The sequence below is a fragment of the Balaenoptera acutorostrata genome, chromosome 4, assembly GCF_949987535.1.
Source record: "Balaenoptera acutorostrata chromosome 4, mBalAcu1.1, whole genome shotgun sequence".
Lineage (NCBI taxonomy): Eukaryota > Metazoa > Chordata > Mammalia > Artiodactyla > Balaenopteridae > Balaenoptera > Balaenoptera acutorostrata.
The window spans coordinates 80331303-80349167 of NC_080067.1; the positions used below are offsets into that span (position 1 = coordinate 80331303).

At 44.4% G+C, this 17865-nt stretch overlaps 1 protein-coding gene across 3 annotated transcripts in view; it reads left to right on the plus strand.

Moving 5' to 3' along the window:
* Positions 1 to 5541: 5541 nt before the first annotated feature.
* SLC12A8 (solute carrier family 12 member 8) overlaps positions 5542 to 17865 on the plus strand; it is a 143196-nt gene continuing 130872 nt past the window's right edge. For 2 of the 3 annotated variants that reach the window (XM_007182778.3, XM_007182781.3), the window contains exons 1-2: positions 5542 to 5651; positions 6847 to 6941. In XM_007182778.3, the coding sequence (XP_007182840.1) occupies positions 6891 to 6941 (51 nt within the window). In that variant the 5' untranslated portion in view covers positions 5542 to 5651; positions 6847 to 6890. Of the gene's footprint in view, positions 5652 to 6386; positions 6447 to 6846; positions 6942 to 17865 lie in introns of those variants that run through there. The other variant, XM_057545957.1, reaches the window with a different exon arrangement.

Sequence of the window (17865 nt, forward strand, 5' to 3'; positions counted from 1 at the left end):
CAGACTTCTAACAAAATCCCCAAAGGAGATGCATGCAAGGATCAATGGCTAGTAGGAAACAAGGTATCTTCTCACGTGCTAGACCTGTTTCCCATACCCTCATGTAGAAATGTGCCAGAGGACGTGGCCAGGACTACAGGCCCCAGAGCCATTTCCTTCCCCTTGGCACCTTAACAATGCTCTGGCTGCAAAGAAATGAGAACATCTCAATACATGAGAAGAGTAAGAAACAGGACAGCCAGGACTTCATCAATGAGCAAGTGAGTCCCAGCCCTTTCCTCACCCTAGTTGCATAGGAACAAAGAACCAGGTCCACATGTGTGACCTGTTAATGGAAAATGACCTCACTCACTGCTGGGTGTGGCCCAATAAATGTTCTATGATCTAATCAATCAGATTGGCAAGTCATGGAGGCAGGGCTTGTTAATATTTCTCAAATCCTTTTGAACCCCCCCCTCCCTTCATCACTACCACAGCCCAAGCTACCTTCAAGTCTTGCCCAGGCTCCTTCAAGTTTCTGCACAATGAGTCTTGATGGCCTCCAGTACTTTCTCTAGATTAACGCCATGCACAAAACCTTCAGAAGTGTCTCAGTTGCTACTTGGGTAAATACTAAGCTCTCACCTTGGCCCTCATGGTTTTCCGTAGCCATTAGCCCACGCCTCACCCGCAGTGAGCCTCTCATCCTCTGCCCTCTGCTTTCACTACTGAACTGCTTTCAGCCTCTCATACTTGGTTATGACCCTTTCTGCCACTGACACAGTTTTCTCTATTAACCTCCCCACCCCAATTTCAGCTGCAGCATCACTTTCTCAGAAAAGCCTATCCTGGTCTCCCTGATCAGGTCATAACCACCCTCCCCCTTGTGCCACCCTGAGTCTTGGACCACCCTGTACAGTTCTTTCCTAGCATGGTTGGCTGTTTGTAATGATCTGCTTATTAGTGTGGGAATTTGATTTGATTTCCTGCCTGTCCAGAGCCATCTTGCTCCCCATTGTATATCAGCACTGGGCACAGTTTGGTGATCAACAGATGTCTGGAGAATATAGTTAAAAGAGGGCATCCAGGCCCTATGAGTTACACCTGAGGATGCCAAGAGAGCTTGCAGGTGGTGTAGAAGAAGCACTGCCAGGGAGTTTGAGGCTCTGTGGATAGCAGCTGTGGGACCAGAAAACTGGTCATGTGAATTTCAAAATGGGAGGAAAGAGAGTGGATTTTGAACACAACAGATAGCTGAGTTGGATTTCAGTCCCCAGCAAATTCTAGAGGGTTCATAACAACTCTGCCAGGTAGGCTTGACAGGTCTTATCATTAACCCTGTGTTAACAAATGACACTGAGGCTGAGACACATTAAACACCTTGGACAAGGTCACATAGTGGAAGAGAAGATCCGGGACTCAAATTCAGACCTAAATTTTCTCATCTAGACTCTTGAAGGTCTGTGATTGGGTCTTAACGTATATGATACTCAAACAAAGGCTGAATGCTAATTGCACTGTTGTCGCAGTTCAGTAAGGCTGCCACCGTCATCCATAAAATAAACTGTACCCTGTTCATTAGGCTTCTCTCTGCAACCCATATTTTCTCATGGTCCCACCAGGTCCTGGCTCATGCCAGATGCCAGGTGGCTGATAGAGGGAGAATGACTTTCTCTTGTCTGAGGGCAAACCCCCAGAGTCAACAAATAGCTTAGATCCTGGAGGAGAAACCTGCTCAACAGGAGCTGGGGACACCGGCAGCAGGACATTGTCGGCCCCTCCCTCCCCGCTGAGCCCAACCAGGGAAGCCAGAGCAAGGCTTGTCTTCCCAGGGTCCTTTCCCCACCTCTCTGGGAATGGAGAGCTCTCAGGCTGTGTGAGGGGCTGGTACCTCCATCAGGTTTGCATCTCCTGATTCACGCCCTTCCAACTCCCAGTAACACCTGACAGCCCTTCTGACTGACTTCCTTTTTGGGTCTGGGGTTCTTGGAAAAGCATTTTAAAGTCCAGGAAGAAGGAAAATCTTTTTCTGCCTCATCTCTTCACCTGGATTAGAGAAGTTGTATTGTGTACAGGAGAGAGGCTGGTATTGGAACTAAACCTGGTTTAGGTTCAAATCCTGACTGTCTCCTCAGAGCCAGCAAGCTTTTCTGTGTGCAGAATATCTGTGATTTTTTAGATAGGCAGGCATGCCCCAGGGAGGTGCATCATAATGACCAACTAAAAAGAAAAAAATATACGTATTTTATATTACCTGTGTTCTCTGAGTGATATATTTCATGCTTTCTCCTTGTCCTTGAAGATTATAACTGGAGTAAGACACCAATGTGGACAGGATGTATGCTCTCTCTCAGGTATTTTAAAGAAGGGGAAAAAAAAGAAACAAAAAAAAGATTGAGCTAGAAATTCCGTAGTCTTCAACCTTGGCTGTACCTTAGAATCACCTGAGGAGTTTAAAGAAAATACTGATGTCCAGGCCCCACCCCAGACTCGGGTATTTCCTTAAACTACACCAGGTGATTGTAAAGTACAGCCTAGGAGAGGACCACCAGACTAGCTGACCCACTCTTTGTGGCCCTTCTGACTCTGGTTCTACGGCATAGGCTGTGAGATATGTTTTTGTAATTATACATATTTACATTCTGATCTAATGTTTTCAAACTGTTTTCACATTTCTATTTCTTGGACTTTGTCCACGCTCTGATCCCTCCCCAGGGTTCAGACTTTCTGACAAATGAGATCATTTTTCAAGACATGGTCTCTTCTCCAGTTTTCACACAGAAGGCAATTCCCAGCACCAACCACTGGAAAGGAATGCAATGAAGGATCTTCTGTCTGCAGCTGAGCAGGGTAAGACACACAGAGCAACAACCTCACTATTGTGGGCTTCAGCTCTAGCTGGAGTGGTTCCTGAATAGAAAAAAAGAGGTGAGTTTAAGAACAACATTATGATTTTTTTTTATATAATGGTACTGCAATAATAGTAATTTTGAACGATTTGAAATGACTAAAAATACTATGAAAGGAAACAAAATATTTTTTACCTTGGTTAGATGTACTATGTATTTGCTATCTATTGCTGAATAACAGATTACCCCAAAACTTAGTGGCTTAAAACAACAATAATTTATTATCTCTCATGGTTTCTGTGGTCAGGAATTCAGACAGATACCAGCAAGGGCTGCTTGTCTTTGCTCTGCAGTGTCTGGGACCTCAGCTGGAAGAATCTAAGGCTGGGGACTTGAATCATTGTCTAAAGGCTTGTTTCACTCACATGTCTGGCAGTTGATGCTGGCTACTGGTGGAACATGTGGCTTCCCCATGTGGCCTGGGCTTCCTCACAACATGGTGGCTGAATTCCAAGGGTAAGTGCTCCGAGAGCAAGGAAGCCAGATGGACTCCCCACTGCCTTTATGACCTAACCTAGGAAGTCAAACAGTGTCATTTCTTCCATTTCTCCTATTGGTTGAGGCACTTACAAAGATGCGTTCTGGCTCAAGCGGAGGGAACACAGACTCCCATCTCTTTTTGAAGGAATGTCAATGTCGTATTGCAAGAAGAGCATATGGGATGGAATATGTTAGTGCAGTTATCTTTGGAAAATGCAATCTGCACTACATTGTTTGTCTTAATTTTCTTACTCATTTTTTTTCAGATTCCAAAAATAACATGTGCTCATTGTAAGAAGAAAAATTCAATAAAAATCCAGAATTTGTACATTAAACTAGATTTCCTCTCCCATTTTACTCACTATCTCAATCCCCCTCCCTAGAGATAACCACTATTAACAAATTGATGTGTATTTTTCCATACAAACTATATACATATATGCACTTTTTAAAGAAGAACATTATTCTACAACTTGCTGTTTTTACTCATTATTATGTGATGAACCAAGTTTCATGTTAGTACATATAAAAACACCTAATTCTTTCTAGTGCTGGTTGTCATAGTATGGCTGTACCATAACTTAGGTAATCAGTCTTCTATTAGTAGACAGTTAGGATGTTACAATTTTAAAAAACTATTACAAAGTAATGATGCAGTGAACATCTTTGTACTAGGTCATGTAGGGTAGTATCTTAAAAATGGAATTGTTCTGTTCAAAGGTTATGCAGTATGCTATTTCTTGATATATTAAGAGTGGTTTTTTGTTTGTTTACAGTTAGTATCATTTTTATAAATCTACATTAAGCAGGGTACACTTTTTTTCTTTGCAAATGGACAGGCTTCTCTAGCCTTAACATGAAGCAAAGAATCAAACATTTGTTCTTAGGTGTAGAAGATGCTCATAAGTTTCAAAGGGAACTTTTCATTTGTTTAGAAAATGATGAGTGACAGGAAGTAGGTGGTTATGAACAGAGGGGTTGATTTCCTTTTTTAATGTTTTTAGCTCAGGCTGATATGGAATTGAATGTGGATTCTTCAAAGTTCACATTGACACTTTGAGAGAGGCTCATCAGAAGGTGACAGCAAACTGGAAACCAGCTTGAGGCAAAAAAACAGTGTCATGTGTGACCCCAAAGTGAATAATAAAGATGGCACTACTACTCTCTGTACAGATGTAATACATGGACATATAGTGGATTCCAGTAATATGCCCACCTAGCCATGCTTTGTTCACAGGTGGCTAATCTGTAATTTATCCTGGGGTTCTTTCCTCTTACAGAGATGGGTTATTAAAAACTTCTTTGCTAGGAATGAAGTTTTGACACATGCCACAACATGGATGAACTTTGAGGACATGAAGCTAAGTGAAATAAGCCAGACTTAAAAAGGACAAATATTATCTGATTTCACTTATGTGAAATAGGCTTGAAGAAGCAAATTTACAGAGACAGAAAATAGATTAGAGGTTACCACTGTCTGGGAGTAGAGGGGTGCGGGGACTTATTGCTTAGGGGTACAGAGTCTCAGTTTGGGGTGATGAAAAAGTTTTGGAAATAGCGGTTATGGCTGCACCACATGGTGAATATAAATAACGCTACTGAATTGTACACTTAAAAATGGTTTAAATGGCACATTTTATGTTATATATATTTCCACACCAAAAACCCCACAAAAAACAAAAAACCCTTTGCTGGAGCAGGAGAGGTTGGGGCTCTGTCACTGTTCCCATGGCTTTGCCTTCCCTTTTGTTTTTAAAAGAACAACCTCTATTTTTAGGGATTTTCACACAAAGGCTCATGTGGGCGTGGGAAGTACTCCCAGCTGCCCTTCTGTTTCTCAGAAGCCCAGATGGAGGCCTAGCAAGTTATTTCAGGCTTAGGAAATATGCCAGATTGGAAATAGCGATAATTTAATCTCTCTGTATGTTAATTTCTTTTTTTCCCTGCAAGCCGGGGACCCTGGAAACCTTAACTTCACTCCCCGCCCCTCCAAGCCGGTTCTGGGAATTGCTGAAGGTGACGAGGGTAATTCCTCCCCACACCTCAGCATGCCCGAGGGCACTTTCTTGGCAAAAGAATTCCACTTCCTGCGAGTCTGAGGGTCACCTGGTCGCGTGGCCGCTGCACTTTGGCATCCCCGGAGCGCAGTCACGGTCTCCTGTTCAGACGCTTCTGCACCTGTCTAGGGGGCTGCGGACCAGTGGGAGCCGCGGGCTCCCCCGCTCCCCAGCCTTTCTCACTCCTGCGTGCTGTGTGACGCGCAGGTCCTTAGAAGCAACTGCAGTGAGTAGGCTCGCGTCCTGTCCCCCTAATCCCAGGGCTGGGCACCTCAGCGGGGGTGCGGTGAGCGAGCTGTCGAGGGCGGTGGAGGCAGTGGCTGTTACGTTTGAGAGCATGCGGACCCTCCCCCTAGTCCACCCCCGCACCCTCACCCCCGCCCCCGCCCAGTCCCTTCCCACCCGTGTTAAGATTGCTGTTCCCTTCTTCTGGGAGCCCTCCTGGGCGGCGGCGGGTGCACGGGCACCACCCTTGGGGAGGGGAAGTGTCTGCAGCCCCGTCCTTCTCCACCTGGACCCGAGAGTCGTGGCCCAGGTGCCCGAGCCCGGGCGGGATGCCTCGTCAGCGGGACAGCTGGGACCCGCGCAGCGCACACCTGGTCAGCCACGTGGCGGCGGGGCGGGGACTGGGCGGGCCCAGCGCTAGGAGCGGGCGTCCCGGGAACCGGTGAGGGCGGACGCCAAGCGGCTGGTGGGTGGGCATGTGCAGGGTGGTCTCGGGGCGGCTCCTCTCCTCGGGGAGCTCTGTCCTGTAGTCAGGGGGCCGGCTTGGGTCACCTTTGCCCGCCTGCTCAGGTAGACCCCCTCGCCGTCCCCTGGCGCGTCTACACACGGCCACTGGGACACGAGCCTCCCGCCGGGCCCAGGGGTTCCTGAGAACTCGGTACGGGCGGGGCCGAGGCTGGAGGGGGCGTGCGCTGCGTTGTATGGGGTTCCCGTAAGTAGGGGTGCCTGAGGGACGCGGGTCCCAGCGCTGACTCAGACGCGAAGGGTCGGTGCTGCGGCTCCGGAGCGGGTCTTGGTAAGTCTTTCACCACCTGCAACCGGTCCTAGTGAGCCGATGGTGCCCTTGCCCTGGACAAAGGGGTTCACGAGGATGGAGAGGAGTGTAAAACTGTCCTCAGGGGCTGGGCAGCTAGGCAGTTGGCTCTGACCCCCGTATTGAAGGAGCTCGGGGAGAAACAGAGAGCTGCAGGCAGCGGTGGCTTTCAAAGAACAGCAACATTTGAGCACAGGGAGGCTCTGAAGAATGGGTGGGATCTATCTGGGTACCAAAGAGGGAAGGAGGTGTTTCCAGATGAGGCAGAACAAGGTAAGGTCCCTCCCTCAGCCAGGGCCTTGTCTGGTATAGAGGAAGGATGGGCCATAAGGATCCAGGGAAGGAGGAGCCAGCCTGACCCAGAATCCTGTTTACCTTCCAGAGGGGTCTCCCCACCCAGACTACCAGGACCCCCCTTTCCGGAGAATGGCCCAGATGTCTCAAGTGCAGGAACTCTTCCATGAGGCAGCCCAGCAGGTAGGCCTGGGCGGTGTGGGGGTCATGAGCAAAGGTCACCAGGCAGGAAGCTGAATGGAAACATTACAGTGCACTATTTTAAAAGTAATGATCTCAGAAGTTTATTTTGGTATGCCAGCTTAATCGAGAAGATGTTACAGCCAATTCCTAACCATCTGTGCGCAAAAAATCTTCTTTGGTATTTGTAGTGGATTTTGAATCCTGGACACTCCTCTTCCCACCCCGTCCCACCCATGGAGGTTTTCCATGAACAGAGTGAGGACTCAGATAGTATGAACTCCTGTTAATATTGAATCAAACCAATGTAAGTAGGTAATTCTATTTCTGAAAAACTCATATATGCTGAAGCCAAATAGATTTCTGGATTCTGTGATATCTGCAGGTTTCGTTTTTTCTTTCTTTCTTTATCCTCTCCCTGCTGATCATTAGCTATAGTAAATATTCAATGTAGGTATGGAATTGAAGTGGCTGCCCCTTAAAAACAAACCAACCAACCATACTTAGGCATTTATCAGGAAGCTACTTGCACCCAGGGCCTTTGCTCTGTAATGATCACTCAACCATGAGGTTTTTACTGTCCCTTGGATTTCTCTCATCTTTATAGAGAGGGGTAGGAGGGTTTTCTGGCATTATAACAGGGGGGAATGAGCCCCCCAGAGGGAGAGAGAATCAACTCATAGCCTCACACAATAGCAAGAGAGCAGGGTCCAACACCCGGGAGTCCTGAGCCAAAGGGCAGAGGCTAGTGAGGCAGATGGGGTTCGGGGTTGGTGGGGGAATCCAAACTGGCTAGTTACCCCCTCTTCACGTACATGGGTACACGTGAAAAAGGCAGCATGGCGGCTGGCAGGTGGCAAGTGCTCAGCAAAAGGTACTGCTCCCCTTCACCCTGGCAGGCCCACAGCTGTATCCTTCATCCTGTACTGAGCTCCTTGTATCCAGCCCCTGAAGTATTCAATCTGCTTAGGAATGAGTGACTAGAGGCCTGGAGTAGCTCCTCAGAGATATTTCAGAACTCTTGCCCAGGGCTGTTTGCTCCTGGATGAAAAGGCCGGTGGCCAAGTTTTGAATGTGGTCAAGGACCCTTAGAGAACCTTGATTTATTTACTTTATTTTATTTAAAAAATTTATTTAGCTTGACCAGTCTCATATCATACCGGCAATGCATTTTCTTTGTGTTTGCAAGACTGTACATGAGTGTTTATGCCCCTAACATGTATTTGTGGACTACTTCCTAAATAATGGGTACTGTGTTAGGCATGAAAAAGGTAATCAGATGGAAAACGTGAGGCACTTGTCTCCAGGGATTCCAAAATGAGAGCGCTTGTTTCATCTCTGTGAGAGGGATCTGTTAAGGCTCAGCTGTGATCCTCTTTCTGTTTAAAACCTTCAATGGCTCCCCGTGTCCACCACTCAGAGTTCAAACTCCTTAGGCTAGGTCCTGCACAGTCTGGCCCAGCCTGAGTTTCGAGCCTGGTCCCCTGCATCTTACTCCTTTTACCCCACCTTCTAGACAAAGGTCACCATTCCCGAGGCTCTGTGCTTGTGTCTTTCCCCTATGCTGGTCTTTGCTGATACTTCTCTCTCAGCTGATTTGTCACTGGAACCCTCCAAGTACCTAAGGCAGTGCCTGGCAGTCAAGTGGTCAGTAAATGTTAGTGCAAGCTAAATTGCTATGAGTGTCTTAAGAGACAGTTGATTTTTATTTTAAAAAATTTTTATTTATATATTTTGGCCGCACCATGCGGCATGCAGGATCTTAGTTCCCCGACCAGGGATCGAACCCATGCCCCCTGAAGTGGAAGCGCGGAGTCTTAACCACTGAACAGCCAGGGAAGTCCCGAGAGTTGATTTTTAAAGTGATGGATGTAAAGGCCTGTGCGTCACCTCCCTCTCCATCTCCCTCTCCCTCAATCTCTGAACATTGAGGGATTAGACAGTGTTCTATGCCATGGCCTTTGCTGTTCATTATCTAGACATCTTTGAGATCTATCCCTTTGTCTCCCTTGCACTGTCTTGTCCAAGGTATTACATCTTAATTGAATTGTTCATACCTTCCTAACTTCTTTCCTCACATCTCTTCTAAAGTGATCCCTTTTTAAAGCATAAGTCTGTGCATTTGCCTCCTCTGCTTAAAGCTTTTCAGTGGCTTCTCACTGCCTTTAGAATTCAGTTCCGACTCCTTGCCCTGGCCCCCACAGTCCCCTGTGATCTGACTGGCTTCCCCTGCTCCCTCTGGCAGCATGCTCTGTCACTGCACCTGCCGTGTGGCATTGAAGTAAGCTGTTTCTTTCCTGTCTTCCTTGAGGCTGTGAACTCCTGAAGTTCAGGGGCATGTCTTATTCATTTTTGTGTCCTCAGTCCCTGCCCTTAGTGCTCAGCATATGGAAGATGCTCAGTCAGTGCTGGCTCTGCTTAACGGAACTCACCTGGTCAGGGATTGGGGGAGCTGCTCTTTGTATTACGTCTTGGAAGTATCAGTGGTAAAGTTGGGAAGCACATCCCTGAGGCTGAGAGGGTAAGACAATGATAATAACTACCACCTTATTACGGGCTGAACATTTACTATGCATTATCTTGTTTAGTCTTCACAACAACATTCTGAAGTAGATATGATTATTTTGGTTGACAGATGAAAAATCGGGGTACTTTGAACCCAGGCATAGTTATTGCCAAGGTCCGGGTTTTAATCCTTTCTGCTTTATGCCTCCTGCCCCAGTGGCCCGAGCAAAGCCTGTATGGGAACAGATAGCAGGCTGGATGGCTGATATGTTTGAAGTGGCTGGCCCTCTAGAAGTTTCCCATGAACTTTTTCTCCCTTTACTCCAGGTCTGGGAGGCAGGAATTCTGCTAAGAGCTTTGAGGCCTGAAGAGCACGGGTCTAAGAAGGCAGTGCCCAGTGGGAAGACAGGCTGGGTGGGTGGCGGGGGGGGGTGTTACCCTAAACCCTTCAGTTCAGATCTGCTCTTCTCTTGATCACTGTGACTGGAAAGTAGCTCTCAGGAGATTTGGCAGGAGTGGGGATGCTTGTGAGTTAGGTGGAGGGGTGAATGAATGGATTCTTGGTTTGGCTTTACTCATCTCAGGACCAGATGGGGTAGTTCTGTGTGTGTGTGTGTGTTGGTCAAGGGGACCAAATGAGAAGAGGCTGTAGATCTGAGAGTTGATGGTGCTGCCTGGGTTCAAGTACTGGCTCTAACCCTTTGTGACTTTGGGCAAGTTACTTCACCTGGCTAAGGCTTCGTATCCTCACCTATAAAACGACTACAGTAATAGAACGTACCTTAGAGAATTATGAAGATTAACAGAGATAATTCATGTAAATGTTTAGTGTAGCGCTCAGTTCATAGGAAGCAGTCTGTAAATGTTGGCTAATAATAAAACTAATGCGGGGAGTATGTATTTGGTCCACGAGGTGGTGAGATGGATGATCAGAGGGTTCAGTTGGCAAATGAATGCATGACTCAGCACAGCAAAGTCAGGTAAAAAACCTAAGGCAGGAGTCCCAAGTCCGGAATGATCCCCTTGGCCAAAACCAGAGTGTGGCACATTGTGCAAGACACTATGGACAATGTGGGGTGGGCAGTCCATTGAGGAAGATGGGGTGCTTTCTGGGCCTAGATGGGTCTGGAGCAGTTTGGGAATGTGTGTGTGTGTGTGTGTGTGTGTATTTGAGGACCTGTTGAACTTGTGGAGGTACGAGTCTTGTTCCAGGAGCCTCTGTCCCCAGGCACTTCATTGATGTGCAGTGTGGTTGGGTGGTGGACTTGAACCTGGAAACCTGGGTTCCGAATTCTGACTGTGCCACTAGATGTGCTGGGCCCTTGGGCAAGTTACCCTTGGGCTTGCAGTCTGTTTCTACAACTGCGAGATGGGGTGAGCGTACCTGGTTTTCAGGGTTCTTATGCCATATGCAGAAGGATCTGGCCCAGTGCCTGTCACATGGTGAGCACTAAATACAATGCATGTTCAGTGATTGGATGAAGCAGATTTCACATTGAAACCCAGTCGAGTAGGCTGTTTGTGAAACATGGGGCTGGAAAGCTAAGGAGCAGCTGGTGACAGAGGGAGGTGAATGGAAGGCTAACGACCTTCGATTCCATGCGTGTCTCCATCAGTCGCTGGACAGAGAGGACTGTGACAGGCACAGTGTGTCAGGAAGATGAAGCTGGCAGGAGAAAGCAGGTGGCTGGAGACAGGGAGAGATGGAAAGTAGACGTCTGTGCGAGGTCTGAAGTCCAGCAGGATCCAGCGCTCTTAGCGTGGGAAATGGGGAAAAGTCAGCTCAGTGTACCAGGTATTTATTGAGTGCCTGGTCTTGCCAGGATTTCCAGCTAGTGTTGCAGATATTAAAACAGAACCCTCTTAATAACGGTGGAATAAGGGATGGCTTCCACTAATCTGATGTGCTATTTACCTTCTCTCAGGGTTGGACAGTCTCCAGAAAAAGTTAAAGGGAAGCAGTGTCATGCTGTGGTCCGAGAGTGGGTCACCCAAAGCCTCAGATTAGCTGGTGCAACTCATATTCTTTCTTCTTTATCTGGCTGGAGACTTGAGCTCCAGCAGGAGTGGGTCTGTGAGGACCCTTTTCTAGGAAGTCTGTGGGATAGCTTCAGGCTGGCCTGAGCTAATCGCCCTAGAAACAAGCCTGATGCAGACCCAGCTGTGGCCTCTGGTCCACGTTTGAGCCAGGGTGCGAGCCGCCTCTGACCCTGCACCACGACTCCGCTCCGCCAGACTCCCTGCCTTGCCTTTCCCTTCTCTGTGCTCTCCTTTGCTCTTTCCCTGTCTTCCCCCTCCTCAGTTCAGTGGCTTAACCTAGGTTAGCTCAGCGTGGCAAGAGAAAGAAAGAGAGTCTGGTCGAGTTGTGAGGCTGAGTGGCACCAGCAAGAGAGGCAGAAGGAAGCGAACATGTTAAGAGACAGAGGGGGTACAAATTATTGCAGCGAATAACTCTCAAACTCAAAAGAAGAAAGAGACAGAGTGGTCCTTAGAGATCCTCTGGTCCAGGCCCCTTGCTTAGCTTGTCAGAAAAGAAGCCTAGAGATGTTTAATGACTTGCCCAAAGATACATACAAAGAGTGGCAGACCCTGGTGGGACCCAAGCCCATGACCCCCTGACCCCATAATACGGCTCTGGTTGATCTTAATGCAGTCAATCTTTAGGTTATAATTTTGAGCATTGGTCTCAGGCTTCATCGCAAAAGCTTTGCTCTTCTTTTCTGTGCCCTTATTAGCCAGTGTACAGTGACGAACTGACTTATATTTTTGCTATGTGTTTTTCAGGCCCGTTTTAGCATCTTTGAAAAGCCAATATGCAAAGCAAGCCTTGGCAGCCACATGCTAGGTAACAGCATATTGCTTTGTTAGAATATAGAGAAATGAATGCATCTGAGGAGAAAAGAAAAGGGAACCTAGGACAAGACCGTCTTGTTAGCACCTCTTGTACAGATAGGGAAACTGGGGTCCAGGGTGGTTGGGTGGAAGAGAAAAGCTCACATCTGGGATTCCTGGAGCCATGACCACTATCACCCTCCCAGCTTCTATAGGGCATGAAGCTTGTAAAGTTTTTAGCGTTTCTCTTTAGTAAAAAGGATACAAATTACAAATACAAAATTAGGTGTAATCTTTGGGAGGGACTTAATGCAAGTGAAGGGTGTTGGAGACTTAAGCTATTAGCTTCACTGTGAAAGACCAGTGGTATCCGGATAGAACCACCTATGTGAGGCGACAGAAGAAAAGAGGCTACGGTCCTGGAACCTGGGAGAGAAGAAAGCGCAGAAACCACTCTCAGGGTTGAGATAAGTCTGCAGCTTTCATGTGGGCTCTGTCGCCCTTTTCTGCTCTTTCTCTGTTATCTTCACCCCTTTCCACTTTACAGCTCTGTGTATCACTTAGCCTAGGAGGTCAACCCCGAAAATGACAATGCTCTGAAAATGCTTCATATTTGTAAAAAGTGGAATGGAGACATTTTCTGGATGAAGGTGCCCTAGAAACTAGAATGAAAGTGATTCTTCACTGAAATGAATTAGGTGGGATTGTCTCACTTGTACCCACAGGATCTTCATTTGTAGAGGTGACTGAGTGACGACACAGAGAGATCAGTGCCATTGAAAGAAGAATTTACTGCTTACATTTCCCAAGAGAAGGAGGAATGCCATGCAGGGCCACAGGGGAAGTGTCAGGCTCTGGTCAGGAGACAAAAGCAGGAATGATGGGAAAGCCTGGGCCAGAGCCTTTGTTGTGCTTTTGGTGGGCAGGGCAGGGTAGGGCGGGGCAGGGCAGGGCAGAGCAAACAGCTTAAGACTGGCTGGTTTGAATAGTTCTGGTGGGCTTTGGCTATAGAGATGGTCTCTAGTTTCCTAGCACCTGGCCTGGGGATGATTTAGGGCAGGAGAAATACTGGCTTGTTGTGTGAGAATTAGATAAAGGGGGTGGCTTGGGGAATATACTCAGAATTGGTAAGTTTGCATATGAAAGACATGCTCCTGGCCAGCTGTTTCATATCTATAAGAACCGGTTAGCCCTGGGAAGGTTCATCTCTTCCCTGGCCGGTAAGAGTGATTGATTGATTGATATTTTTGGCTGCCTTGGGTCTTCGTTGCTGTGCACAGGCGTTCTCTAGTTGCAGAGAGCGGGGGCTACTCTTCGTTGTGGTGCACGGGCTTCTCATTGCGGTGGCTTCTCTTGTTGCGGAGCATGGGCTCTAGGCACGCGGGCTTCAGTAGTTGTGGCACGCTGGCTCAGTAGTTGTGGTGCACAGGCTTAGTTTCTCCGCAGCATGTGGGATCTTCCCAGACCAGGGCTCAAACCTGTGTACCTTGCATTGGCAGGCGGATTCTTTTTTTAAATTTTTTAAAATTTATTTATTTTATTTATTTATTTTTGGCTGTGTTAGGTCTTCATTGCTGCATGCAGGCTTTCTCTAGTTGTGGCGAGCAGGGACTACTCTTTGTTGACGTTCACAGGCTTCTCATTGTGGTGGCTTCTCTTGCTGTGGAGCATGGGCTCTAGGTGCTCGGGCTTCAGTAGTTGTGGCACGCGGGCTCAGTAGTTGTGGCTCGCGGGCTCTAGAGCGCAGGCTCAGTAGTTGTAGCACACGGGCTTAGTTGCTCCACGGCATGTGGGATCTTCCTGGACCAGGACTCGAAACTGTGTCCCCTGCATTGGCTGGCGGATTCTTAACCACTACACCACCAGGGAAGTCCTGCAAGACTTTTAAGAGTCATAATGTCATAAGATATAGAAAGGAAAAAACGTGATTAATACATTCTGCCTAGCTATGAATGAATGGACTAGATGACTTAAAAATTTCTTACTGCCTTAGGGTATATTTCATCCATGGTCAGATATAGAAAAAATGCAGTCCTTGCCATTATTTAATAGTTTGGGGTTGCAAGGAGAATCCTAGATGCTGTGTTAATGACTCTGAAGTACTTTTCTTGTAATTTGAGCAAGAGGCCACTAGGTGGTGCTTAGACTCTGGTCTGGCCTGTTGAACAACCTGGCTTCATATAGGAGTGGATAACTGAACTTTAGCTTATTTTTCCATTCATTTTATTCTTTCTCTGACCAAAATATATCTCTTCAGGATAACAGTTTAAATACTAGATAGATGTGTATTCATAGGACAATATCAAATAAGCGTAGTAAGATTTAAAGAAATATACCTACCTTATTGAGTGTAATTCAATATCTCTTTTTGCTCATTAATCATTATCAAGTAGTAATGTAATCTGATTCTTAAAATTTGTTTTCTTTCCTTCTGAGTTTAATAACTTCATCAAAAGACTGTGGTGGTTGTAGTGATAGTGGTGTGCTTCAGAATAGCTTGGCATGAGCAGTCTCCAGAGGTAGTACCTATTCTGGCTTGAATGCCTATCTAGTAGGATATTGTTGTCGTTACCACTTCTCAGGAGAAGGATACATTTCTTTTGTTTTTGTTTTGATGTGTGAGTGTTTTCTTCTTTACATGAATAGGCATAATGAAAGAGAAAAAGATAGTGAAGTAAAAACCACTGATCTGTGTAAAAAATTCTGTGATGTTCTTTTCCCAATCTGCAGATACCTTGTAAATCACATCCACAGTCTCTGTCAGCAGTTACAGAATTTAGGTGCTCACTGATGAATTTGAAGCCATGGTAGCCTAGCGACCCTCATTTAGCCAAAAATAGTTATGTCTGATCCAGGTGATAAATTTGCTCTAAAGTGAATCCCAGTGTTCATAAAACTTAAAACAGAAAGCTGTGACTCATTTTGAGTAGCTTTCCCTTTTTATTTTAGGCAATTATCAGTTAAAAAAAAAACCAAAACCCAACAAATAAACAAACCCCAAAACCAAAAAACAACAACAACACAAAGCGAAGGCAAATTCTAATTTTTAAAAAAGATACACAGATGTTAGGGACAGACATTAATTTTACCAAAGACTTCACTATTTTTAAGTGGACTGTATTTCCAGTACATTTAAAATGTGATTCAAATCACAGGCATCTTTTGGTGAATCCATCCACTGCATAAAATGAAGTTGAGTTATAAATAAATTACTAGAGGTCAGCATTTTATTTTTCAAATACTTCTAATAAAGTGGTAAATTTTTCTTCAAATAAAGATGTTACTATTTTTATCATAGAAGTACTACATGCATGCAGTAAAAAAAATTTTTTAAATGAGAGAATTATATAAAATTAAAAGCCTTCTTCCTCTCTTCCTTCACCACCATTCCCCAGAGACAGTCACTAATGGTTTCTGGTTTCTGGTTTTCATTTTCCCTAGTGGTTATCATTATAACTTTAAATAATTTATTTATACCTTAATTTCTAGACTAAGTTATCAGTTTATTATCAGTTTACTTATTGCTTCCTGATATGAAAAAAGAGGACATTGGCACATTTACTGTTCCTTCCATTTCTCTCATTTCATTTCGAATTTTTTGTTAGTTGGATTATTATTTTTACATTGTAAAGGTTTATAAAATTTATATATTTTTCTGTAATTGTGAGTATTTCCATGTTTGTTATAGTTGGTTATAAAAATTTTACACATATAAATAGTACTATAAATTTACAATAGTAAGATGTATATGTGTGTGTTTAACTGAATAACCAAGTGATGTTATTAGACTCATGGAGAAGAAAACACAAGCATAAGTTGTTAAGGCTTTGCTGCTTCTGAGCTATAGAGTCTTAATTTTTTTCAAGTTCCCTTTAATTCTTCTGGTTCATATGCAGCTACTGCTGTTTCTTATATCCCATGTCACCTTTTTTTGAGTGTAATTCTCTTATCTTTTGGGTGACAGGAATTTTTTTCATTTATGGGATAGTGGTAGTAAATTACTCTTTCCTTTTCTAACTATAGAAGTACAGAAGGCCAAATTGTTTTCATGTATTTAAAAAACAACATTTTACAACAGATTGGATGCAGAAGTAGATATGGGAATCCAGCTGTATTCTATCAAGCCAGACATTAAAATGATTTGCAAAATGTATAACAAGGCATCTCTTTTCACTGAATGTTTTTGTTTGGGAAAGTAGTTATTTTTCATGCAAACATGTTACTTATTTAAACAGATAATGGGTTTATTATTATTATGTTTAAATGATTAATAAGTATTTGAAAATATCTCCCTTTAAGTTTCTAATATGGTGAATACTGATAATTGTAGCACACATAAACAAAAGCTTTTTGGGATCCTCAGTAATTTTTAAGAATGTAAAGGGGTCTGGAGATCAAAAAGTTTGAGAATGGCTGCTCTAGAGATTAAATATACATTTAAAAACTTTCAGTTTGTTTAGAGTTAATATTGTACCACTTAAACGTAAAATGTAGGAACTTGACAATCACATAGGCGTGTTTACCAACCCTGCCCTCCAGTCTTTTATGCTATATATGTTACTTCCATCTACATGATAACACCTCCAAGATAATGTTATGCCCAATGATTGCTGTGGCCTATGTCTTCTCCTAGCATTTGCTGGCTCTGAACTTGGAACTTCTCAGGTGCCTTGGAAGACAGCTCTTCTCTTGGCTGCCCTGGGCTGCTCTATCACTTGCTTTTTTTTTGCCCCTCCAAGCCTATCTGCAGGAATCTCTCCAAATATCTGATCTGCTAGTAGCACTTGGTTTTTTTCCCTTTCTAGTTATAACTATAGTTTCATACTTTAAAAATAAACAACACATCTTTTCTGTCATTGTCATGGTAATTTGGAAGGTAGAAAAGTGCATATTCTGCTTCCTTAAAAGAGGGTCTAATGTCACTCTCTAAAGCACATTGTATTCATTCATTCATTCATTTAACTAACACATTTAGTAAGTACCTGTTCCATGTTAGGCGCTAGAGGTACAAGAGTGAACAAGCTGTTCTTTAAATATGTCTGGGCTTCTTTTAAAAAATAAAAATTGCTTTTACTATTTATTTATTTTTAAACTATTGAAATTTTGATAACATTTCACACTTATAGAAAGTCGCAGCAGGACAAACAACCGCCGTATACTCTTGACTCAGATTTACCAGTTATTAACATTTTGTCCTTTTGCTTTATTATTTGTGTGCTCTCTCTATATATATACATATATTTCTATTCCATATATATAATATATATTTTAATACCTATTATATTTGATTATATATATATATTTTACTGAACCATTTGGAACTAATTTGTAGACATCATGTCCCCTTATCCATAAATACTTCATTGTCTATTTCCTGAGAATAGGACTTTTCTTTTACCTAACCACATGATATTTATCAAGATCAAGTCACTTAGGGAATTCCCTGGTCCAGTGGGTAGGACTCCACATTTTCATGGTCAAGGGCCTGGGTTTGACCCCTTGTCGGGGAACTAAGATCCCACAAGCTGCTTGGTGTGGTCAAATAAAATAAAATAAAATAAAATAAAATAAAATAACCATAGTCCATGCC